We start from the raw sequence: 25,994 nt of genomic DNA, 5'->3' as shown, positions 1-25,994 counted from the left end.
TTGTAACTGAATTTTACTATTTGAAATTGATTTCGATCGATTTTAATTGATTTTAGTCATTAGTTACACTAGTTTTTAATAATTAAAATTTATTTTTACTGATTATAGTTGATTTTTAATGATTAAAATCAATTTTTACTGATTGCTTATTTTTTAAGGTGAGTCAAACAAAAAGTAAATGATTATTAAATCTATCATCACATTTCCAAAAAAATGATATTTACCGTTCCAACAGACAATAGTAATAAGATCTAATTTCCTGTTCTTATTATATTGATATAAGAAAATTCAAATATTAAGATATGATTGAACAAGAACCCCATCAATTTGCTTATACTTCATGTCCCAAAACGACAACTACCATAATCTTTAATTTTTTTAAAAAAATTACCAATAATCTTTAATCACATCGTAATTTCTATTAATTTTATTGTATAGTAGTAAAACGGAAGTTTGATTGAATGTGCTATTTGTGAAAGTTGATTGATTTGCATTTTTTACACTTACCATATTTAGAAATTATATTTTTTTGAGAAATATACTACGGAATAAATTACATTTATTCTAGTGTAATTGAAATTACACAATTTAGAAAATTATACTGTAAAATTACATTGTGTATAATTATACAGTGATTTAGGAAATTACTTGAAGTACATAATAGCCTTTTTTCCATCAATTGTTATTTAAAAGTAAAATGACATAAAATTCAATTAATTGATCATTAAAATCAATTATTTATGTTGTTAGACTACCATAATTATAATTTTAAATTTTAGAAAAAATATAAAGTATGATTTGCAATTTAAATTTTATTAAAATATTAATATATTTAAAAATCCGTGTATATTACACGGTTTTCTATCTAGTTAAATATAAGTCCATAACAAACCTCCTTATAAAAGTGTAGAAAAATAACTATAATTATAATTATAAAAATAAGAAAAGGTGTTCACCTAGAAATAACGCAGAACAACCTCTTCAACTGATCATCTTCATCATCTCCAATTTCTCTCTCCTCTTTCAACTTTTTTAGATCAGATAAACTTTTTTCTTTTGTTAATTTCAACAATCAATCATGGTGGAAACTCGTCGAAGTTCTTCTTCATCCAAACGTCCTCTTGATTCTTCTTTACCTTCTTCATCTAAACGTCCAAAGGTTTTTTTTCCCCTTTTTGGGATTTAGGGTTTTGAGATTCTTGATTGATTGAATTAATTAATTGAACTGAATTTGAATTGGTTTTGTTGTTATTTGTGGTGAATATCAGGAATCGGAGGAATCTTCATCTACAGATGATAAGTCTGTTTCTCATCAACCTGTTGAAGGATTGGAAACTAATCATGAAGTTGGATCTGGTGATCTTCCTCCTACGGAATCTATTATTCCACCAGATTTGAATTATTCTGATAAATCTACACCTGAAGAGGTTGAAGTCAAAGGTTAATTTTCTTGCTTTGCATGTTTTTCTTTGCCTTTTTTTTTATTTGGTTTTTGTTTTTAATTTATGCGTTTTTCATTTTTGGGTTTATCTTGTGGATTCAGAGGATACAGTGGTAGATGAGAAAGAAAACAAGTCAGCCGTCAAGCGTCTGCGACCTAAAAAGAATATTCGAACCGAGTCCCCTACATGGGGGCAGCTCATTTCTCAATTCTCCCAGGTTGGTTTCTTGATCTATAAAATTCAATCAAGAAGTGTTCTTTGATGGGTTTCTGTCATGCAAGACCATATCTTTACGGGGTTTTTTCAAGTATATAAGAATGTTCTTTTGGTTTCATGATTAGATGTGTTTGTTGTTATGCCTTTGATGTGCCTAGAAAAGCATATCGAATCAAAAAGGCTTGTAGTTTTTCATGACTTGAGCCTTAATGAGTGTGAGGTAATAAATATGAAATATACTATCTTTCAAGCAGTTTTTTTGTGAACTTAACAGTTAACAGGCTAAAGAACTTTGTAACCCATGGAGTTTGTGGGTTTTTGACAAAGCCTGGTTCTTCTTTTTTAAATTGTTTTTCAAGTCCTAAATTCTATGCTAGAATAGAGAATTTGTACGTGGCTTTGATATATAGTAAAATCAAACTAGAGATAATTATGGCATTGGTAAACTGTAGGATATCTTTACAACTTTACTAGATGGAAGTGGGTGTATTTTACGTATTGGACATATTTGGTGACATTGCTTAGAAAAAAAATGAAGAATCTTTGTTTTTGTAACCCTTTTGTCATGTATCAAGATTCAAGATACATCAATCTCAAACTCTAAACCTAGGATGCACTTGATGTGCATTGAAAAATTGGGCAAGAAGTGCCTTCTTGAGATAAATAGGTTATTTGTGAAAGCTGTTTTTTACACTTCGTTTAAGTTTTTTTTAAAATATTCATATATAAAACTTAGTTATTTAGTTATATAAGTTGTTTGTCTAACATAACGCTGTGCTTAAATAGGATAATCTACAGTTATGTCAATTTTTACCCTTTTTAGTTTCCCTGGAAATCATGCAGCTTGGTACGTGCAAATTGTTGCTGTTTCAAAACTGAGTAGTGCATTACCTCCTAGACTCTGTTCCAAAACTGAGTAGTACAATACCCTCTAGACTCTTATCAAACTTGCTGCTTGTCACAGTACTCATGGGGGTACTGGTGTATGAGAAGAAGCATGGAGACAAGACAAGAATGACATTTGAACCGAAGGACCTAGGATATAGGATTTCATTTTCTGATATAATTGGAATATCTTGTAGAAATAGATGTTATCACCTTAAGACTTATAACTTAAGTCCTCATTTATTAGCTACAACAGAACCTCACTAGTTGCCATATCATCAGCTTGGTGTTACCTTCTCATCGTATTACAGGGTTCTGCTTTGCTCTTGAGATGCTGAAAATTCTCTGAAGATTATTACCATTGGAGCTGGTACAGTGTATTTGAGAATTAGTATATGGTTCAATAGACTTGCAGAATAGGTTTATGGATACATGTACGAAGATGTGTTCTTGTTGAATATTTTCGTGATTTCTATGTTCACATGCGTTTTCTTTCAATCTAGCATATAAAATGGCACACCTTTGAGGATTTAGGTGCAATTACCCAAATTCCTAGCAGAACCTATTTGACTTGTATTCAAAGAGTCGCACCACATATTCCGCATTTGCGATTCTTAGTTTAAAAAGTACACACCTAAGATAAGCAGACATTGGTGGGTGATGAGCTGGGTGGCTTGGCTTATGTGATGCAAGTCTTGGTTTTGGCTTCCCTGTAATTTGCATGTCCTCCTCACTTGTATGTTTTATAAAGCTAATAACTTAGTAGCATTTTTTCTTATGCTTCATTTCAACTTTACTTATTTTATTGTTTTTTTTCACTACCATACTACTCTTTTCCCTCTCCGTTTCAGAATGGAGGATAATAATGTTGTTTCAAACTCATTAAATTATTAATAATGCCTAACACTAATGGCATCTTCATAAATCACTACATAAGGCACCAAATTTACTTTTCAAGCATAGTTTTAAGATGCTTAAACCCCTTGGAATTGAAATGGCTATGTCCATGTTCTCATGCCATGTCATTGATTTGTGACTATTGTGTTGTTTTATTTGTTTTCACCCTTCTCCTCTAGGCCTTTGAGGCTTTGACCTTAATTTCATTGGATAATTGACCCTAGCTGTGTTTAAAAACACTATGCTTTATATATGGCCTAAATCAAGATAACTTATAATAAAATGGTTGAGTTTAACTACTAGGAATTTTATTTAAATATTTGGTCTAGTTTTTAGATTTTTTTTTCTTAAATGTATTTGTGGAGATACGGTTGAAAACAATTTTTAGCAACCAAAATGTCCGGCCTTATATGTGTAGAATAATTTTTTAAAATATAGATTATTTTGGCTTTTGATCGAGTACGGTAAACATGTGATTAAACATATTAAAATATATAGCTATAGATAAAATATACATCTCTTTCACTAATTCTACTCCAAAACAAGTAAAAACCTAATAAAGAATTATTTAAAATTCATACTATTTTGAAATACTCTCTAGTATTTAATGTTCTTGCCATTTAGAATATAGGCTGGAGCCAAGGAAAATAACAATGAGGAATAATATTTCACCATGAGTAAATATTAATTGGAATATGCAATGATTATTGTTCCTTAAGATCATAGAAATGAGTTGAAGGGTTTTGTGAAAAAGGAAGAGGTTATAATGAGGGGAGGCGTACCATTAATATGAAATAATCAAGTAAATTTTTGAGTTAAAAGCGTATAATTATGATGTCTTTTTAGTATAATTTGTTTGGCAAATGATATTACTTTTGTCTAAAAAGATGTCTATGAATAATTTTGTGAATTTTCATTTGGGAAAAATGGAAAGGAGAACGGAGTCATTGATATTAACCTTTTGTTCCTTTTTGGAATTCACATCTTTCACTTTCATGAATTGATAAAAATTGGGCATCATGAACAAATTCCACAACTTGGGAAAAACCCAAAAAGGTCATATCTTGAAGAACTTAACTTCATGAAGTTGAATAAAGCAATGGAAATAAGAGGATTAAGACCACCATCAAACAAGGAAGGACCATAAAAATGAGAGCACAATGTTAATGAGTTCATGAAATAACATAGTTGCGAAAACTATTTACTTCTTTTTATAAATTAATTGATTAATTGATTATAAAAAGTATCATATGTAGTCAACGTATTTGATTCCAACATTAAGAAAGTGCATTCTACATTATTATAATATATTTTTTTCGTCTTCCTGAATACTTTGATCTAGTAGTACCATTTGTGACCCGTTACCACCATTGGTACCTTCCATTGTTGTTAGATCCACTTTATTTTTAATTTATTTCCTAGATTGAAAACGGTGAGCACTTTGGAGTCTGAGGATTACTAAATACTTATTTAGACAAGCTCTTATACATAGTGTAAAAACAAGACCGCATCGCATCGATCGTGTTGTAAAGGTTTTTAGAAATAACAACTCGATATCTCTTGTATTGTAAAAGTGTAAAAAAGTATTTTGGATGTGTTAAGGGTATTTCATGCTTTCGACCGATATTTAGGCATTACGGTAACTACAAAAGTTCCATTTGGCTTTTACCGCGTCATTAAACTGTTCCCACGATTTCGATCGTTATCATGTTTTTGCACTATGTTCCTTCCTTTTCATAATCGAAAATTGTGCTGATTTTAGATTTTTTCACAAACGAACTTCAACTTATGAGTACCAAACGTTAATAACTGCACTTTTTTTTGAAGAATTCATGAACTCATAAGTAATAATTCAACTTTTTTGACTTAGAATAATGATAAGTTGAGAGGCAATTGATAGCAATGTGAATGAATTTATTGATAATTGAGTTTTTTCTTATCTTAAAATAAAATAAATAACTATTATTATTATTATTTTTTTCTAACTTTCTTGTTTTAATCTATAGCATTAATTATAATGTCTAATAAAAAAATACTTTATAAAGGGGATGATTAAGAAAGAGAAGATGTCATTTTATGTAAAAAATTGCTCATCAAATGAAAAACGCAGATATTTTGGGAGGTGGGAGATTTGGTGAGCAAAATAATAAATTGAAAGAAGAAAGGATGGACTCTAAGATGGGATACACGTTCATTCTTTGATACAATAGGGGCAGGTGCATATTGGTACAACATGAAAAATGCTCTTCAAAAAATAAAAAATGGCTCCTCGAAAAACTGTTTTGATTTTTGAGGTTCAATATCCAAGCCCTCGGGAAGCATTTTTGGGCTTCTTAAAACAATGATACTTTTAGAAACAGGGTGTTTGTCCATAATTTTGTTTTCAAGACCTAGTAACTCTTTCAAATGCTTGGCCAAACGTTGAGGTATTCTAGAGGCATTTGTTCAGGGTTGTGCAAGTAGACTAGTTTAGCTTGTACTTGTACCGTTTTGAGCTTGTTTATTGGAATGCTTGTGGCCTTGTGGGCGTTGGCTCAACAAATTTAGCCTCATGAGAGAGTGGTTGTGTTTGTTATAATTGATAATCTTTTTTTTTTGTTTTATTTGCTATTTGGAGGATTTGCGACAATGATTGGATAGGCAATTTGACAATTATAGAATTCTCTGATATTTGACTTTTATGCGTGTTTCTTTATGATTAAATATATTTCTTAGAATTAGTTGCTACACTTGCATAATAATTACTTCATCATGTTTTTTTTGTTGCCACACTTATTTTTTTTTTTCACGCTATCAAATGCTCAATTTTAATTCTTCATATCTTTGATTACATATAATTAAAATTTTTTAAAAGTTAATATTATAAATATGTATTAAGTTGAACCATCCCACTTTTAATTTTACATTTTACATAAAGAAGTAAATGCAAAACAAGATTAATTGACGTATTCGTTATGGCTAACTAAAAAATCCCAGAGGAAGTATTATTTATCGATCAATATTGTTTTACGTTTATGCTTTTAAGTACAAGTAAAAACTTAGTCAAGTCAGATCTTATTTGATTCGTCACAATGCATATTTTCATAATTTTAATTTCCTATAATTTTTATATATGTGAATCAAAATAGTTCATTGGATAGCGTGAAAACCCTATAGTGTAGCAAACAAAAGCAGCTTTAAGATACTTTGGAAAGCCTCCTTACTGGTGCATTATAGTTGGCATTTGGGCTGTACATTTAAGAACCTTTTGCATATTTACGACTTGTCTGGTTTTACATACAAACATATTGTTGTAGTAGTTTGATGTGAGGTTTGAAGTGAGAAGGCTCGTACAATTCCCATTTCAATGAACTCTCTTGTTGTCCAGTTATTTATAGGATTCCCATCTTTTGAGAATTAAGACTTTGACATCATCGTTGTAGTATTGCTCGTGTTTCAAGTGGCAGTTGATTAGAATTATTCTTTGTCTCTTTTTTGCAGAATCAGCATGTGGATCTTCGTGGCTCCCCATTTACTGTTGGGCATGGCCGTCAATGCAATCTCTGCTTAAATGATGCATCTATTAGTAAAGTACTGTGCAAATTACTGCCCACAGAGGTAAATGCATTCTGATTAATTGTTAGCCATGGAATTTGCATGTATTGATTTGACCAACAGCCAACAAAGGAACATCTGAATTGAATTTTTCGTGCATGCTGAAATGCTAACATCATTTTTTTCCTAACTTCAGCGAGGGGATTCGTCTATCGTCAAACTAGAAATTACAGGTGGAAAAGGTGCTGTGCAAATAAATGGCAAGTATCATTACAAGAGCTCCTCTCCACTGACTCTAACTGCTGGTGATGAATTGATTTTTGGTTCTGCTGGGAAGAATGCTTATGTATCCTTCAAATACTATTCTTATCTTTTTTTATTTGTTATAGTACTATCCTTTTCTGTAGCAAATATAAATTTCACATTGTTGTTGATAAACTAATGGCTCATTTGGTTATTGATATTAAATGGTGGAAATGATAATGAAAATTTAATGTAATTTAGCATGGAAAACTACTTGGTTTATGATCATGCTTACTCTTATCGTTCTGTTTTCTTCACAAAATTCTTTCCCATCTATTACCACTTGAAAGTGTGGTATTAGGGGTAATGAACTGTGAAGAAAGACTCATGTTTAAGGATGTTAGCTTTTGGGTGTGACATAACAAATTTTATGCAAATTAATACTAAAATGCATTCCGATTACCACTATTGAATACCATTATTTAAACTCCCCATAAGTAGTATGATTGTTCTCTTATTTTTTGTGTTCATTATAAAAAGGGATTTTGAGTCAGTACTCCAACTTACTTTTTTCTCTTTTCTTTTTTATTTTTGATCGTGTATATTGCTGTTGCCGTGTGTTCCTAATTAAAAACTCTGGAAGTAGGTGGACTGTTTATAATTTGGCCAACTTTTCTTAACTAATTGACAGATTCTCCACCAACTTTCAAAGGACACTTTGACTACTCCTGGTTTGCCAACTTCACTGGCTATATTAGAAGCTCAGAGTGCCCCAACCACAGGGAAAGACATGAAATCAAGAGGAAGGGATTCACCCTCATCTACTGTTGCTGGAGCATCAATACTAGCTTCTTTGTCAACCTACAACAAACGTTTATCACGTTTGCCTCCTTCAAAAGGCAACGAGGAGGACTCAAATATGGGTTCACTCTCTGGGGCATCAGATAATGGTATATGTGATGTTTACATGAATGATAGCATGGATTTCGAGGAACTTAATGATGCTTCTTTGAATCCAAAGGAAGCGGGTCCTGCATCTGATGAACATTTGAATGTTGATGATCTGACAACGGCTACTGCCTTGGATACTGAAGAAGCTGCGATCCCCGGCACAAAAAATAATGAACTCAGGCCTCTCTTGCAGTTGCTTGCAAGGACAACTGCATCTGATTTTGATTTTAGTGGCAGCCTCTCAAAATTGTTGGAAGAGCAAAGGCAACTAAGGGAGTTACTTAAGGATCTTGAGCGCCCTACTATTGCATCAACCAGACGCCAAACCTATAAAGAAGCTTTACGCAGGACCATTCTTTTGCCCACGGATATAGATGTGTCCTTGGAGAATTTCCCTTATTATTTAAGGTTAGTGATGTTGCTTCTGATTAATTTGTCCATTGTTCTTCATATTCTACAGAGTCCAACAATGGGCTGTTTGATACACATACTGTTGATCTTTACTTTCTTTTCCCATTGGAAATTAATGCTTTGGGCTAATACCTGCTTCTGACATAGCATGTCTATTGTGTGCATATCCTTGGCAAAGCAAGAAAAAACTCGGTGATTGTTGGCCTGCTTAGCCTAATGGGAGAGTGGGTTCTCCTTTCCCCCACCCCTCTTTTTTTTCTTTTAGGAGTACGAGGGTAGCTACGCCCTCTGTTTTTAAAGTGTGGTTCATTGTTGGATGCCTTTCTTGATTTACTGCCTATGCCAGCTCAACCCTGCATTTGGCTAAAATCAGTAGAAATTTAATTTTATGTTGCACAACACTTTCACAAAAACTATAAAGCAGAAGAAAAGTGTCACCTATCTTTGTTTCTAAGATCCCCTTAACCCAGGTTAAAGGCAGATGACTTTTAACTTTGGCTTTTTTTCTCAATTTCATTGTTGTGAGCTAGTGCTGGATATGTGGTGCCGATGCTAGGATCAAGGTAAATGGCATTGAAGATGAAATCTATCAGAGTGCATTAGGTGTTTGGATTGATTTTGAAATTGATTGCTTGTTATTTTCTATTTGTGAATAATTTCAAATATTGAAAAAAAGTATTACTTTGATAAAGATCTGAAATGATAAAAGTAATTATTTATTTATCTATTTATTGACATTAACTTGAATATTGTTTTAAGTCGATATATTTTATAATATTTATTATAAATATCAATACAAATTGTTGGTATTACAATTAACACCCCTTTTCTGTGTTTGTTTTTGAAGATTTCTTCCCGCCCCTTCCCTGGAAATGATGGCTTTAGGCTGTAGCTAATTAAATGTTGTGGGTCAATATTTTTCCATATCTTAATTCTTGCGACAGGTCTTCTGTGACTCCTTAGACTTTTGGGGTGGAGCTTTTGGTTGTGGAGTTTTAATATTATTTTAATGTTGATTTCGTGAGCCTTATTCCCATAAGGTAAGTTCAATGTTACTTGTTTGTTCGATTCAGTTTAACTGATTGTGAATACCTTCAATTCTCCTTCATCCGGCCTTAAACGGTGCGACTGGCAATGAGTGAAAAGAGAAAACAGAGGAAGTGGGGATGGGAGTGTGCTATTAGGTTCATGTAGTTATTCATGGAGGAATATTAGAAGTGTTGTACAATGGCCTTGACACAGGGGAGATCAGAATCTGTCAGGGTTGCTTGAGTTCTGATTATTTTATTTTTCTGGAATCATTAGGAAAAATAGAGTATGCGTGTGATTTTTTTAAGTATGTGTTTAAATTTGATGTTATCTTGTATGTTTGTATAGCAAGCTTGTGTAGTGCTGTCTTTCATCTTTTAAATTTAATGTCATCTATTGTATGCAAGAGGAATGTGATCAGAGATGATCTGAACTGTGAAGATCTGATACTATTTTGCTTGTATATCCAAATTGACGTCTCTTGTCAGTAATTTTATTTCATTTCACTATCTTTTGCTTAAACTTGAAGTTGCTTTGCCATCGTATCGCATTGACAATCATTTGGGAGGTTGCGAGCCCTTGCATGGCTTCTTGTGATTTTCTATCCAAGTGTAATGTCCTTACAGAGATTTTGTGTTGAAACAGTGAAACTACCAAAAATGTCTTGGTTGCTGCTGTATACATACCCTTAATGTGTAGCAAAATGGTGAAGTATGCAACCGAGCTCCCTACGGTGTGCCCCAAGATACTCTTAATTGGACCTGCAGGTAATGAAGCTTTCAAAGTTTGTAGGCCCAACATTTTTGATAGATCATTTACTTGTGTAGTTACAAGCTTAGAAAATGACATCAATGTTGTTCTACGTCAATAAATTTGACGATTAAAATGGTCTTAGTTTGGGTCATATAATTATGTTTTTGAGTTTTTTTGGATCCAGGAGTCTTGAGTTCCTTTCACATATTGATGGGTTTCTAATACTTTTCGTATATCATATCCAAGTAGTGATTTACTCCCCATGCCCTTGCAAAATTCTATTGACAATGATATGTTGAGGGGAAATGTCATTGCCAGTGACAATTCTTAAGGAGAATTTGTATGGACAGAGGGAGTATGTGACCAAAAGGGTTCATTATTTTTATTTTAATTTCTCAAATGGGGTCAAAGCTATTGTTTATGTACACTGTATAGTTGATGTCATTGTACTTTCTGATCATTCCAATTTGTTCATATTATAGGTTCAGAGATATATCAGGAAACTTTGGCAAAGGCTCTGGCCAAGCACTTTAGTGCTAGACTTCTTGTAGTTGATAGTCTTCTTTTTCCTGGGGTGAGCTTCAACCTGGTTATCTTTTTTTACTTTCTTCTTTGTTTCAAGAGGAGTTTATTTCAATGGTGATATTTGTTATGCTTGTTTGAAATTATTGGAGTTGATAATCCAGGTTCATTTTCAGGGATCGACTGTAAAAGAAGCTGACACTTCCAAAGAACATTCTAGACCTGAGAAAGTTAGCATTTATGCAAAACGATCATCAGTTGTCGCTTCTTTACGATACAAGAAACAAGCCTCAAGTGTTGAGGGGGACATGAATACTGGATCCGCTTTTGCAACCCAGCGCCTCCCAAAGCAAGAAGCATCTACTGCATCCTCTAAAAAATACACCTTTAAAGAAGGTTTTTAATCTCTTCTGCTCTACTGTTTTTTGGCCGAGTTTGTAACTATGTTCCTGTTTGCCAATGCTACTTTTTACATGCCGCCTTTTGCATGTTGATACTTTTTCTGAAAATGGATGGTATTTTGTTCTTGTTTACATGTAAGCTTTGAAGTGAGTGTGTTTCTTTTGAACCCAATTGTAAGGGCACACTCTGTTGGAAAGGGTATTACTTTTTTGTTATATTAAAACTCATTCATGACCTCAACCTGAGTTCTAAATAGTGGGAATGATAATTAAAAGTTTGGTAGAAAAATCTGTTGAAAAGTTTAATAGTCTCTTTTCAATAGTCATGTCCATTCTATTCCAATCATCTCATTTTCTTTACAAAATTTATTCCAATGCATTATCTTTTGGAAAGTTGGTAATAAAAAATTGTGAACAAAAAGTTTTTTATGATCAAAATTTCATCACCATTGCAATGACATGGTACATTTTATGAAAATCTAAATACATATTTCCATTACCACCATTTAGTATCAACAAGCAAATGCGTCGTTGGGGAATTCGGGGATTGTTAGGGAAATTGATCACCCAAGGAACGTTTTGCATTCATGCTGGAATGTTGGCTTTATGGACCATTCTGATTTTAGATTGTCTTTGGTGAGAATCGAAGCCTAAATCTCTTAGTTGAATCTCTTACATTGGGCAAGTACTTGATTTTTTGAGGGTGTTGTGTCTGTTTACATGGTTATACCTGAGTTTGGCGTGTCTTAGTTATGGAAAGAATGTTGAATTAAATGGTGCCTCCTAAATTTTAGATTGCCTTTTCTTCCTCCTCTTGTTTTCTACTTGACATTGGCCTTCTTTGAGTATCATGTATCTTATCTTGGTACTTGACAAATAGGGTATTGTTTCTAATTCATCATCTGGAACTTTTAACATCTTATATTGCATTTATGATTATATTTCTCTTATAGGATTCAATTCTCTAGTATGCTTTTGGACTGGAAGAATGAATACTGTGCATTTATTTTTTATGTTGCTTGTAATTGTTTTTCTTCTTTAAGCGTCTAAAAATAGAAAAGATATTTCTTGCAGAAATGTTCCGATTGATAATAATTTCCTTCATCTATTGTTCTTGTCTCCTTTTCTTCCTAGTTTGTATTCCATGCATGTGAATTTTGGGATCACAAAATCCACAACCATCCCTAAGATCCTCATTGCTGGATTTTGTCTCATCAGTTCACGCTTTTTGCAAAAATTTAATGGCGTTCTACTTTCATGACAAAGATTTAGGTGCGTAAAGTTGGTGTTTTTTTACTTTTCACTTAACTTGTGAAAGGAAAATCTTGTTAGAGATTTGAACTAGTAGCTGGTGTAGTGATATGTTGATAAACTAGTTTGTCTCGAGTGGGAAATTATGCCATTCTCTGTTTCCTTGCCCGTTATTGGCTCTGGGCCTTGCTTTTGTTCTTATTAAAGTGGTGTAATGGATGAGATAAAAAGATTAAGAGGATTGTTCATACGTAACTGATCAGGTTTTACTTTGTCAAGGCCTTACATAGAAGATGTATGGGTCTTGGACCCATTTTTCTAATTTATTCAATTCTCAAATCCCTTGGTTTCACTATTGTTTTGGATTATGTAGCCTGGGATTAAGGCTTTGGCATTGTTGAATCGTGGTTGTTGACAATCCCTTGGTTTTTTTCCTATATGTAGCTCTTTGCTCTATGATGTGAATATATAGTTTGATTGAGAGCATTACTTGGAGGTGTGCAAGCATACTTGAATAAAACGAAGGGTTTTTTTTTAAGTTACAATTTCTTAACTAGTATGAATTCTTATTTGACGTCAAAGTTCAACATTTTTTCTTTAAATGTTATGCAGGTGATAGAGTAAAATATGTAGGCCCAGTAGCTTCTACAGCTCCACCTGTATCACCTTTGAGGTATGTCTTGAAGTCTTGAACTAAAATATTTTATAATTTTGCATGGTCTTTCTATTGTGGTTTAATGCTTGTAGTTCTTTTATTTAATTGCCTTTGCTGATGTCTATATCCTATAAGCTTAGTGAATAGTAAAAAATTTAGGATCTCCTTGGCTAAAGGAGACACATGAAGAAATTCCGTGTTTGTTGAAAACAATTTGTAGAATAGTCATATTTTCTTGCTTTTAGCAGTAAATTTGATATCTGTGGTAAATTTGTTGTGGTGATGGTGGCTCCAAAATTTTTCGATGATCACTTGCTTTTAGCAGTGGCAGAGAAGTTTTGGTGGCGGCAAGCTCAAATGGTGGATGAATGTCTTTTACTATGTTTGGATGGAAGAAAATAGATTGAAAAGAAAGGGAAGGATTTGGATGAATAAAGATCCCATTGTTTGGATAGCAAAAAGGGAGGGGGAGGGGTTTGGAGGAAGGGATTTGGAGTGATTAAGTCCTTTAATTTTGTTAACATCAAAATCTCTTCATAAGAGGAAATATTTGGATAGAAAGTGAAATTTCCTTTCTTTTCCCTCCCCTTCCTTCCTAAACAAATTAGGGAGCCTTTTCCCTCTCTTTCCCTCCCCTTCCTTTCCCTTCATTCCTTTCTTTTTTCTCCTAATTTGCTATCTAAATATAGTGTTAGCGTTTGACAATTTGTGCCTGGGAGTTGGGAGGGAGAGAAAGGTTGGTGAGGAGAGATGAAAGAGTTAGTTGATGGTAAGTGGGGGCTTAGATGTTATGTTTGTGTTTAGTTATTAAATAATTGTTCATGTAGTAACAAAGTGAGGGTATATTAGGAGAAGCAATAGGTTAAATTATATTGGGAATAATAAAATTAGCAGTATCAAACAGTGATAAGGGAGATGAGAGTTCTTATTATAATTAATTAACTATAATAGGAGATCAAAGATTGTCAGCTTGCTGGCTGTTGAATGAAAAGACAATTAGTGTTCATCATCCATTCATTGTTCACTCGAACTTTGATGTGTAGACGCTAGGAAATGCTTGACTTATATGGTCTAAGGGTATTTGCAGGAAAGATTTCAAACCTTACAATACATGTATTTGATGTAATGGAATGTTCAGCCTCACTCTTAGTCAATCTAGTTAGTTGGAATACTCAACTTTCCTTAACTCCTCAAGCTGCACGAAAGCCTCACACAAACTTGGGGTGTATTTACTCGCACTCTCACGGTATCATGAACAATAAATAATACTCGAATTATTTTCAACTTCAATCTACTTCCTTTCTTTTTTGTAAATTTGACAACCTAAGTTTTTAGATAGGAATAGGATAAACCCTAGCTCAAGTAACCCTAAAGAAGCACACAATTTCTAGAAGTGAAGGAATTTGGCCACACATCCAAAATCTGTAGACAAACTTACGGTTGAAAACAGCCTATCCTGGTATTCTCCGAACAACTAAATCCTTAACTAGAACATAAAAATTGGCAAGGTATCTTAACCATACAAATATTAAATGCATTAGATCTTAACGAAATCAAACAGCTAAATCAGGTTTGTAACCTTCTTTGCACTCCACGATACATATGAAAGAGGGAAGCAAATTGCTAGTTGAAATCAGCCGTCAACTAATACAGTAAACAGAATCCTGCAACATATGCCGCATCAAAGGCATAAATTTTACATAGTTGTTCTGTAGTTTATCATTGCTTATGCTTAGGAAACTCTTGCTTTCATTTCTATTAATAATTAATAATATACAAAAAAACATGGACAAGATCTTGACAACTTAAACCAAAAATTAAGATATTCGAACTGAAACAGCATCACACAAACCTTTCAGTAAGTTGGACTATACAGTACACGCTTCATACGAATCAATTTTACTTGGACCCAAAACTGAATTGTTTATAATTGTAATTGGACTTAAATAATGAATTTTTTACTATTTGTAACCTTTGGGTCTTCAAATACTCTTGTGAACAAACTCTCAATATTGAATCACCCTGTATATAGTGATGAATGCCTGTTCTCTCTTAACTTTCTCCTTCCCCATCTGTATGTGACCCTGAATGGATAGCAGCTTTTTATCTGATGTTTGTGATTTTTAATACCCTGTCTGTTTTTTTTTTTGAACTTTTTAAGAATGTATGCTCATTTTAGCTCGTGGCGCTTCTATTTGTGGTAGTCCTTTACTTTTTACTCCTCAATGTCTAATTGTCCCCTCATTTCTGCTTATCATGCACATGGAGCATACTTTTTCATTATCCCTTTGGCCTCCCAAGAAAAATAATCCACCCTTATTTTATTTGGAATGTGTGCAAGGAAAAACCCCAGGAGGGATTATTAGATAGCGGTACTGTAAATTTTCAATTGTCAGTTACTCATATTTGAATGTTGTATTCCCTAATATTCTGATTGCAAATGTCTATCAAGATTTTACTGGGTTTCCTCTTTAATTTAATAGTGGGAAAAGCTTGCCAAAGCTCTAAATTGCTATCGTAGATGGCATAGATTTTGATGTAAATGTGCTTCTAAGCAATTGTGCAAGGGAGATAGTCAACATTTTATTTGAAAACATTCTATTTAGATGTTGCATGGTGTTTCATGTTAAACTTTTGGTTTCCATTTGTAGGGGGCCGGCATATGGAAATCGAGGGAAGGTTGTCCTTGTCTATAAGGGAAATGAGTCATCTAAGATTGGGGTTAGATTTGACGATACCGTTCCCGAAGGAAACAATCTTGGAGGCCGTTGTGAAAATGGTCATGGTTTTTTTTGTGCAGGTTGTTTCTTGACTTTGTTGTTTGTCTATTTACTTTTTCTTGACTGTTTCTCTAGATTTTTTCTGTTAGTCTCTTTTTTGTCTTAATGGCTGTCTTTATTTTTACTTGTAGCTGACGTGTTGTGCTTGGAAAGTTCGGGTGGTGATGATGCGGATAGACTTGCAGTGAATGAAATTTTGGAGGTGAAGAAAACTTTGGGACAATAAACTTTCTTTTTCCCCACTTTTTTGCTTACTCTTGATTTTTCTCTATAACAGGTTGTGAAAGATGAATGTAAAAATGGCCCTATGATTTTGTTTATGAAAGATATGGAGAAAAGCATGGCAGGGAATCCTGAGGCTTATACAGAGTTAAAAAGCAAGCTTGAAAATATGCCTGATAATTTAGTTGTGGTTGCCTCCCACACTCAAGCAGACAGCCGCAAAGAGAAGGTATCAAGTGCAATTTGGCTTAAAGAATCAGCACTAGGATTTTTTTGTTTCTGATGTTTTTAACTGTAAATATTTTGACAGTCTCATCCAGGCAGTTTGCTGTTTACAAAATTTGGCAGCAATCATACAGCTTTGCTTGATCTTGCTTTTCCGGTAAGCTTACTGGAATCTATTTTTAAGTTGTTTCTTTCTGAAGTACCACTATTAATTGCAATAATGTTCGAAGAAACTAGTAAAAGTCCTGTCATGTGTCATCGACACTGCCTACTATAACTTTTAATATAAATGATTATAAGATATAATGCTTCCTCTGCGCATATTATTTGCAACCAAGAACGTTGAATGCAAAGCAACAAAAGTGGAGAGAATGAAGAGAGAGAAGAAATTGTGAGAGAGCAAGTGGTAGGATAGAGCAAATGATGGTACAAAATGGTTGGTTAAGATTACTTAAAATAGAAATGTTACAACTATATGGTTAAAAACCTGCCAATGTTAATGCCAACTGTCTCCCGCTTGGCTATTAATGTAAAGTTCAACTAATTAAATTGCCCTGCTAATGAAAATAATGCTTTAATGAAAATAATAATAGTTTTGCTGCTTCTTTCTGTATCTTTAGCCACTCAGTAAATCTTAGTAGAAATCAGGTTTTGGTTATTTTGCATCGTGATTTTTTTATCTTAAGTTTTACCATATCATATTTCAGAACTAGTTAGCAGTTGCTTAAATTCTTATGATCTAGAAGTTTCTACCTCTAGAATGTAGGATTTACAACAAAGCCGCATTTTTCAAAGCTGGCAAATGGGTTGGGTATTCGTGAATTGGCAGAGAGACTCCCCCTCAACCAACCTGTTTACCTAAACATTTCTGAACTCCCAACTCTATCCTGTTTATTAAACGTGGTGGGTTGATCCAACTTCCTCTTTACGACATTATTGGATTTCCCTAATTAATTCACAGTTTGTGTAAACCAGAAATAATAACTGTTATAGTTAGTTAAATTCACATCTAATAATTTGTTTAAAAATCATTGAATAGACTGAATTCCACAATTTAAAATTCGTGTGTGGTTAAAGAAAATACTACCTGTAGTGTTTAGTAATTGTTATATTGCATAATAACCACTATCAAACAATATTGTCGTACATCTTTTTTTTTTGTATAAGAAAAGACATAAGCATATGGGATCTTGTTTCACTTGTCTCATTGCATATTTTCTAATATATTAATATATTAATTTGTTAAATTTTTTAATAATGCACAAATAAAGATATTAAAAGTCAAAATAGGACATTAGATAGCGTGAAAATAAGAAGTGTAGCAACTAGCAACGATAAAAGAATTTATAAACCACAGGAAGTGCCACAAACCAATTCAATATTAACAAGTCGAGTTTGGATCCGAAAGTTCAAACTTCATATGTAACCAAACCCATTTTATAAGCATGGGGCACGGGGTTTAACTATTTTCTTCGACAGGTTGAAAGTAAACCCACTCATTTCATGCTAGGTTTTGGTGTAATTGTCAAGTGGTGTCAACTTTTGTCACTGCTTATCTGCTGCTTTTAGGAAATATGTTTTTGCGTTCCACTTCTTGTTGAAGCAGTTTTCTTGTAAGGTTTTACTTGTCTTGGTCAGTCGTCTATGTCCATTTATAGGTTTTTGGCTGTGAAAATGACCAAAATAGTTGATCCTTGTTTCAGGATAGTTTTGGCCGGTTAAGTGATAGAAATAACAAGGACACATCAAAGGCAATGAAGCATCTTACTCGCATATTCACAAATAGAATTACCATACAAATGCCTCAGGTTCTTTACTATTTATCTTATCATTATCTACTAAAAATTTCGTCAAGGGTTATGCTATCTTAACTTCCTTATTTGTGACAGGATGAGAATCTGCTGTTAGATTGGAAGCAGAAGCTGGAACGTGACATGGAAACTCTAAAAGCACAGTCGAATAGTGTTAGCATTCAATCTGTAAGTCATGTGTATCACACTGCTTTAACTTTTGGTAGCCAATGACCCAATGCGATGCTCTAAACGGGAGAGTGAAGCTGATTTCTCCGTGCTGTTTCACACCATAATTTTCTGATTAACAATGAAAATTCCAAATTTTTAAAAGACAAAAGTATGAGCCATGTTACATTTAATTTTTTTGTGGGGAGAAAATATTTAGCCTCATTTTGTGCATGGAGGTTGATGGAACTATGATAACTTTTTTGATAGGGAAGATTCAAAGGGACTTGGTGTGGTTATCATATGCTTTCTGTTTTAGGACAGTCTATCCTCCCTTTCTGTAATCAGATCCTGGTTGCTCTATATAAAAGGCTTTTGAGTTGATGCCAGGCTAGTTTGTTTCAAGAGGATGAGCATATTTTGTATTGATCTTGGCAGCTTTCAATTGACCACCTTTGTAATCTCTGCCCAAAATCACCTTTCATAAAGATCAATTGTAATTGTATTCAACCTATTTGGACAAAGATTACTAGGTATTATCAATCGTTTAGCAATTTTTAAACTTGTTGATAATTGGTGGATTCTTAGAATCACGAAAAGAGAAAGTTTGACTCCATAGCTCAGTTCTTCTATCACTTACCCTTTAACGTCTTCAGTGTTTAATAAGCTCTAATTAAGTTCAGGTCATTTGAAATAAGTCGGGGATACCGTTGTTCAATTTAATAGGACAAGCTCAGTTTATTTATATAATATATTGGGGATGACATAGTTAAGTCCAATTTTGACAAGATGAATGTAGTTTTCCCATTGTTTCCTCATACTTTCTATTCTTAATAAGCTCTAATAAGTTAATTTCAGTTTTAGTAAGCTGAAAGGAACACACCCTTTCCAAATGGGTTAAAATATGAGCTGTTCTTTAACGCGAGTGCAGTTTTGAATGTCACATTTAATCAATAACACTACAATATAACAAAATATAATCAGTTGCTATCACAAAATCAAATTTCCTCTATAATACCTTATGCCACTTTAAATTATAACTAAATGTGAAAATTGCTAACGTGTTTTGTAGTTTCTATAGTAACTTGGGACTAAAATATAGCTGCTGTTGAGTATTTTCCTATCCTTAGATATTTAGGAAATGTCATGGCTATGCATTTTGTTAAAAATTGATTGCCTAAATTCCTGCTAGTTCAAGTCATCCAGATTCCAGAGTGAATGTGGTTTTATCTTTTGATGCTTTTGTTACTCATTAGTCATTTAACTAATGAAATATAGTTTGTGGCATAAGTAGTATTGGGTCTGAATAGTCATTTTTTTCTGATTTGAGGTCTCTGAAATTGGTATCAGCAATGTTCCATCTGTACTTTCTCAACGATATTGAATGAGTGCTTGCAATCAGCCAATTCACTAAGCTTCAAGGTATTTTTTCACTAACGAATATGGTTTTATTTTGAAGGTGTTGAGCCGCATTGGAATCGAGTGCCATGACATTGAGACCTTATCTATTAAGGATCAAGCTCTTTCAAGTGAAAGTTAGTCACATGATTTTTGTTTTGCAAAAGTTTTTTTTTTTTTTTTTTTTTAAGTGAAACTTTTGTATCTTATAAGTTCATCTGATTTTCAGGTGTGGAGAAAGTAATTGGCTGGGCTTTAGCTCATCACTTCATGCATTGTGCTGAAGCTTCAATAAATGACTCAAAAGTTGTTATTTCTAGCGAAAGGTATCATGGCCTGCCAAGTTCTTCCTCACTTCTTTTTGGAAGATAAGATTAAATGTCGGTTCTAATTGATTAGGATGATAAGCATGACCCCCTTTTGCTAAAGAACTGAATTTTGTTTTTGCAGCATCAGGCATGGACTTGGTATTTTGCACGGTGTCCAAAATGAAAACAAGAGTACTAAGAAGTCCTTGAAGGTATCAAATGTGGAATTTTTTTTTCGTTTATTTGCCTCTTCCCGCCCAAATATTATAAGCGTTAGAAGTCTAGAAAAGGCATTTAAACATCCCTGCAAGGTTTTTGGGCTGTGATTTTTTTGAGTGTTTGGAGTGGTAGTTTTCTTTTTTTTGAAAAAATTGAATTGAAGTTAATAGAAGTATGTTTCAGGATGTTGTTACTGAGAATGAATTTGAAAAGAAGCTCCTAGCGGATGTCATTCCGGCTAATGAAATTGGAGTAACTTTTGACGACATTGGCGCCTTGGAAAATGTTAAAGATACACTAAAGGAACTAGTGATGTTACCACTTCAAAGGCCAGAGTTATTTTCGAAAGGACAATTAACAAAGGTTTTGCTCCTTTATCTTTGGTGCAATTTATATCTTCATTTTCAGAATTTTCGGTGTCCTAATGGATTACTTACTTGAAATTCAGCCTTGCAAGGGAATACTGCTTTTTGGCCCCCCTGGTACTGGAAAAACAATGCTTGCAAAAGCAGTTGCAACAGAAGCTGGTGCAAATTTCATAAATATATCAATGTCGAGCATTACATCGAAGGTATTGACTTTTCTTATTTCCTTGCTCTAGGCTCAAGGTGTCTCTTGACAATTGATATTGATACTTATCTTTAAATTATTTTCTGATAGTGGTTCGGTGAAGGAGAAAAATATGTGAAAGCTGTTTTTTCACTGGCTAGTAAAATTTCTCCCAGTGTCATTTTTGTTGATGAGGTTAGTTAAGATATTCTGTGTTCTTTGGTTCAATTCAAAGAATTGTTTTTCTAGTGTCACCTCTGATTTTTTGTAATTTGTATGATAATATCTTTTCCGTAGGTTGACAGTATGTTAGGAAGACGTGAAAATCCTGGGGAGCATGAAGCTATGAGGAAGATGAAAAACGAGTTCATGGTGAATTGGGATGGTTTGCGTACAAAAGATAAAGAACGTGTTTTGGTGCTCGCTGCAACAAATAGGCCTTTTGACCTGGATGAAGCTGTTATCAGGAGGCTACCTCGGAGGTCAGTTTCTCTTAGATTGACATTTGCTTCAGATGTCTAATATAAACTTATACATGGATTAATGTTTCTGATCTTTGCGCGGCAGATTGATGGTCGGCTTGCCAGATGCACCTTGTAGGCAGAAAATTTTGGGTGTAATTTTGGCCAAAGAAGAGTTGGCACCTGATGTTGATCTGGCTGTGGTGGCTAATATGACCGATGGATACTCTGGAAGTGACTTGAAGGTTGTAACTTGTAATTATACCATTTTTGGTTGATATCATGCCTTGTGTTGGAATTCCAATGTAATTTGGTGCTATTTAATTTGTCGCAGAATCTTTGTGTAACTGCAGCCTATTGTCCCATCCGAGAAATATTAGGAAAGGAGAAAAAGGTATTATCTTTATTATTATTGTCAGTGTTTTTTTAAAATATTTTCATGATTGACTATCTGTTGAACCTCTGTTGTGAAATATACACAGTTCTTCCATCATAAAATATGTGAGTTTAACAACTCACATTAGCCAATTTTTTCTTATTTCCTTTGTTCAATTGTTAACGTGCTAGTCCAGTTATTGAAATTTACTTTTCAGTGTTGTTCAAAATTAGAACATAAAACTAAAAGTAGATGGTTATTTTTTTATGCTTTTTTGTAACAAATGTTATTTACTATAAATGTTTTCAACTGGATATAATGAAAATGATTTTCTATAAAACTAAATGTTGTTTTTATCATGCGATTTGTTATTTCAATTATGTAGCCTTCCATTTCATGTATATTTTACTTTAACTTCTATGAATTTCTATCTTGAAAAAAATGTGCTCCAATTGTTTTGTTCTTACTGATTGTGGTCTTTCGTGCCTGAACTGCATTCCATATTTTTCTGTCTTAGTTCGATTTAGTTTAAAACCTTTTGATCCAAACTTTTGCTTCCTCATCTTGCTTAGCATTGACGTCATCTGTACTTTCTCCACTAACAAAATATCAGCAGCAAACATGTACCTTGGTACATGAACTTCTCCCTAAATAAGTCATGTATGATATCTCATCTAAAACCGCCGCAAACATAATGGGGCTCAAAGTTGATACTCAATATTGAACAACTGTGATTAAATAATCTTCCGTCGTAACTTCTCCATATGTTTTGACATTGTTTTGAAGTTTGAACTTTATAATCTATATTTTGGACTACACTACACTGATATACTTGCATAACATATATTTCTTTGTCATAACCCACCAAAATAATTCTCTTTAGTAACTTGTTACACCTCTCTCGATCAATAAAAATCATGTCCAAATCAATTTTCTTTTCCTTCTAGTACTGTATTTGGTGACATCATCGTCATCATACCCAGTGTATTTCGTTCATAGAAACCTATGATCAGGATCTGGGGAGGGAAGGAAGGCAGTAACTCATACCCAGAAAAGGAGAGTGCGGCCAAAGAGTTCCTCCGCTCGAGAAAGATGCACGGATGAATCCTCTGATAAAACCTCATTGGTGACGCTTCAAATAACTTTCTTTCATGGCAGACATATGTCATAAAGGAAAATTGGTTTTCGAAATGATTGTACCTTCTCAAGCGATGTCGCATAGCTTGATGTTGTGGCTGCAAGCCTGATTCCTCTATAGTTAAAGAAGTTGTGCATATTCCTAGCCATTTGGATATAATTTGTTTTCTGTATCTTGTTAAAGAGGCTAGTTAACCAATCAAATCATATCTGTCAATATATGTTTCCAAGCTTCAAGACAGTGAGGATTCTCTTCTGATTTATTTTCTTCAAAGCTGCTTTCTCCTCTACTTTGTTTATTCGTCTCATAAATATCTTTATTCTTTTTACGGATTCGATCAAAATGTCTCGTGTTGTCACCCTTTGACATAACTCATCAAAGCACACCTTCCATCTATCCTTAGTCTCTTAATCTTGAACTTCTGTTGATTATCCTTGACACAATCATTCTAGTAAAGATCCTTTCTAACTGCTTGTCTCCTTTTTCCTTTTGGACACCATATATAGACTTTTTCCTCTTCTCTCTAGTCCAACATGTTGTATACATCTTCATATACTCTTAACTCTTAAGTTTGCCTGACTTCCCACTTGTTTTGTCTTGGTTTGGGCTTCTTCATTTGTGATGTTTTCCTCTCTCCTACTTTTTCCTAAAGCTAATTAACATTCTTTTTCTAATTTTGACATGTACTTGTTCATTCTTTTGTCCTAATGCCCCCTAGTTATTTGCTGACTCAATTTCATTTTGCAAGAGGAAAGAGAGTATTTTTGCATGTCTGATTATTCGTTACTTTCATCTGTCAGTGCGCCGCATGTTATACAACTGATTTGTAGTTTGTGTTCTTTTTCTGTCATATCTGAAGGTAGTGCGGTTCAATTATGTATGTAGTGTGTGATTTGATGCTGTTCGGACTTATATTTATGGTTACCGTCTTTGCAGGAAAAAGCTTTGGCTTCAACTGGGAACATATCGCCTTCCTTATATAGTGGCGATGATGTTCGTCCTTTGAACATGAGTGATTTTAAATATGCACAGGAACAGGTGTGTCTCCTCTGCTTTGATTTACTTAAATGCTTTATCCGCTTCCCCCTCCCCTACCCACGACAAAAAAGATATGGGTCAGCTACATGCATCAATATTGTTTACATGGATTCTTCTTCTCCATTCATTTTGATTTTCTATCATTTCAATTTACAAATCTAGATCTTTCATCTTCTTTTCCATTCCAGTCCTTCAAGTCATCTTCGGTCTTCCTTACCCTTTTTTAATTAAGTCTCCCAAGATTCAATTTTCTATCTTACTAGTTTGCTAATACACCATCTTTGCACATGCTGATAAAACCATGTGCAAGTTTCTTTTTTCATCTTTGCCTCATAATATGAATTGCTTCTATTGTTGATTTCCCTGGCATAAATCCAATTTGATTTTTTTATCGAGGTACATCACATATGTATCTCTATCACACTTTCCAAGCAATCGTGGATATCTCTTTTCTTGTAAATGGTCACTAGAGTACTTCTCCAGTCACCGAGAATCTTGTTTGTTCTCTCAAATTTTGTTGAAAAGTTTCGTTAGCCAAGTTACTCCAATCGTCCCTATGCATCTCTATATCTCAATAGGTATACCACCTAACCCAATCACTTTCTTTTGCTTCATCTTCTTCAAAACATCATTCACCTCTGGTTTTTGTGTTATTATGCTCTGTTTTCATCTAAGGGAGTGATTATCGTGTCCCCTGTTGTTCTCCGTTGAATACCTCATGAAAATAGTCCCTACATCGATTCTTGATGTTCTTGTACTATTGAATGTTCTTATCCTTAGCTTTATCCTTAATACACTTTGCTACACCTATGTCATTAGTTTTTGTTTTCCTTTTCTTTGTTATCATATATATATATATATATATATATATATATATATATGTACTTTAGAATTTAGTTTGTCAAACCCCTCTTTAAAAGCCTTTAATTTCATCTTGCAAATGGGTACTTTGTCTTATTTTTGATTTCCTTATATTTGGCCAAGTTTTCCTTATTCCTGCATTTTGCTAATTCAAGATACATTTTTTCTTTTCCGTGATAACTGTCTTGACCTCATTTCACCACGTTGTTTCCTTAGATACATTTTTTCTTTTCCGTGATAACTGCCTTGACCTCATTTCACCATGTTGTATCCTTCTATACCACGAAACTACCCTATGACTCCTGTAAAATCTCCTTAGCTATTCAAATAATGTAAGTTTTTATTTTTGTCCAAGTATCTTATGCATCCGAAGTCATCCCCTCTGCTACCCATATAAGGGAATAAATAAATTAAAACAAAATGAGTTTGGAGTGTGGAATGGGAGGACAACTTATCGTGTTAGTTACCGCTAGCGGCTTCTAAAACGTTGTCGATTGCTAGCTTGATATGACTTTTGTGATCAATTGTTGGTACGTAGGTGTGTGCAAGCTTTTCGGCAGAGTCCACTAATATGAGTGAGCTGCAGCAATGGAATGAACTTTATGGTGAAGGTGGATCGAGGAAGAAAAACTCCCTCAGCTATTTCATGTAGATGAGTATTTATTTTTGTGTAGTAAGATCGTGAATAGTCAAGCAGCCGCTCGAATTTTCCCATCATTTTCCTTGACCAACTGAGACCAACATGCTGGTGACTTCCATTCGTAACGTCCCTGCGCAAACGCAGTTGTGCATCTTCTATGTATCATATTTAGCCAGATCCCCCCCTCCCTTCCCTCCTCTCCGTTTCGACCCAAATGTATAGTGATCTCAATTTATAGGTCGCGTTTTTATCATTCTCAGCAACTTTTAATTTTGGCATAAACGGCCTGCCTCACCTATTTGCTGTATATACTATCTGATTCCTGAGTATATTTATTTATTAATAAGCAAACATGGTATTTTATCTGTACAGTAACATTATTTAACTAATTCTATACCTTGATATGTTAGTGTTGCTGTGTGGTATTATGCTTCTGTGTCACATTTAACTTGAAGTATGTAAATGTAAATTATTATGTTTTTTGGGATTCTGTGAAAGTCTGTAGTTGATGATATAGTTTGATGTACTTTCTGCATGATATTGGATACTACACTTTCATTTTGTACACCGTTGTATTTTCACTGATTAGCAAATACTCTTCTGTTCGTTTGAAATTGCTACCAAAACCACT

General features: G+C 33.8%; 1 protein-coding gene across 1 annotated transcript; it reads left to right on the top strand.

Annotated features, from left to right (window-relative positions):
- Positions 1-909: 909 nt before the first annotated feature.
- Positions 910-25,853, top strand: LOC130814005 (uncharacterized). Its single transcript, XM_057679973.1, has 27 exons — positions 910-1,159; positions 1,269-1,440; positions 1,544-1,659; positions 6,921-7,037; positions 7,171-7,320; positions 7,909-8,576; positions 10,254-10,375; positions 10,844-10,935; positions 11,060-11,279; positions 13,148-13,208; positions 15,842-15,990; positions 16,102-16,172; positions 16,248-16,421; positions 16,503-16,574; positions 18,121-18,225; positions 18,307-18,396; positions 19,835-19,910; positions 20,003-20,099; positions 20,224-20,293; positions 20,484-20,663; positions 20,749-20,871; positions 20,961-21,044; positions 21,147-21,331; positions 21,417-21,555; positions 21,645-21,704; positions 23,761-23,862; positions 25,262-25,853. The coding sequence occupies exons 1-27, from the start codon at positions 1,079-1,081 to the stop codon at positions 25,373-25,375; spliced, it is 3,690 nt and encodes a 1,229-aa protein (XP_057535956.1). The 5' UTR covers positions 910-1,078; the 3' UTR covers positions 25,376-25,853.
- The last annotated feature ends 141 nt before the right edge of the window (positions 25,854-25,994 follow it).

This window comes from Amaranthus tricolor, chromosome 5 (genome assembly GCF_026212465.1).
Source record: "Amaranthus tricolor cultivar Red isolate AtriRed21 chromosome 5, ASM2621246v1, whole genome shotgun sequence".
NCBI classification, from domain to species: domain Eukaryota; kingdom Viridiplantae; phylum Streptophyta; class Magnoliopsida; order Caryophyllales; family Amaranthaceae; genus Amaranthus; species Amaranthus tricolor.
The sequence above is the reverse complement of the archived record's forward strand: the minus strand, read 5'-3'. Positions and strand labels throughout refer to the sequence as shown.

Excerpts from the sequence above, each read along its gene's own strand:
- LOC130814005 (XM_057679973.1), top strand. The coding sequence starts at position 1,079 with ATGGTGGAAACTCGTCGAAGTTCTTCTTCATCCAAACGTCCTCTTGAT. Across the intron at positions 16,422-16,502 it reads CAGACAGCCGCAAAGAGAAG|TCTCATCCAGGCAGTTTGCT; the intron begins GTATCAAGTGCA and ends ATATTTTGACAG. Across the intron at positions 21,332-21,416 it reads ATCAGGAGGCTACCTCGGAG|ATTGATGGTCGGCTTGCCAG; the intron begins GTCAGTTTCTCT and ends TTTGCGCGGCAG.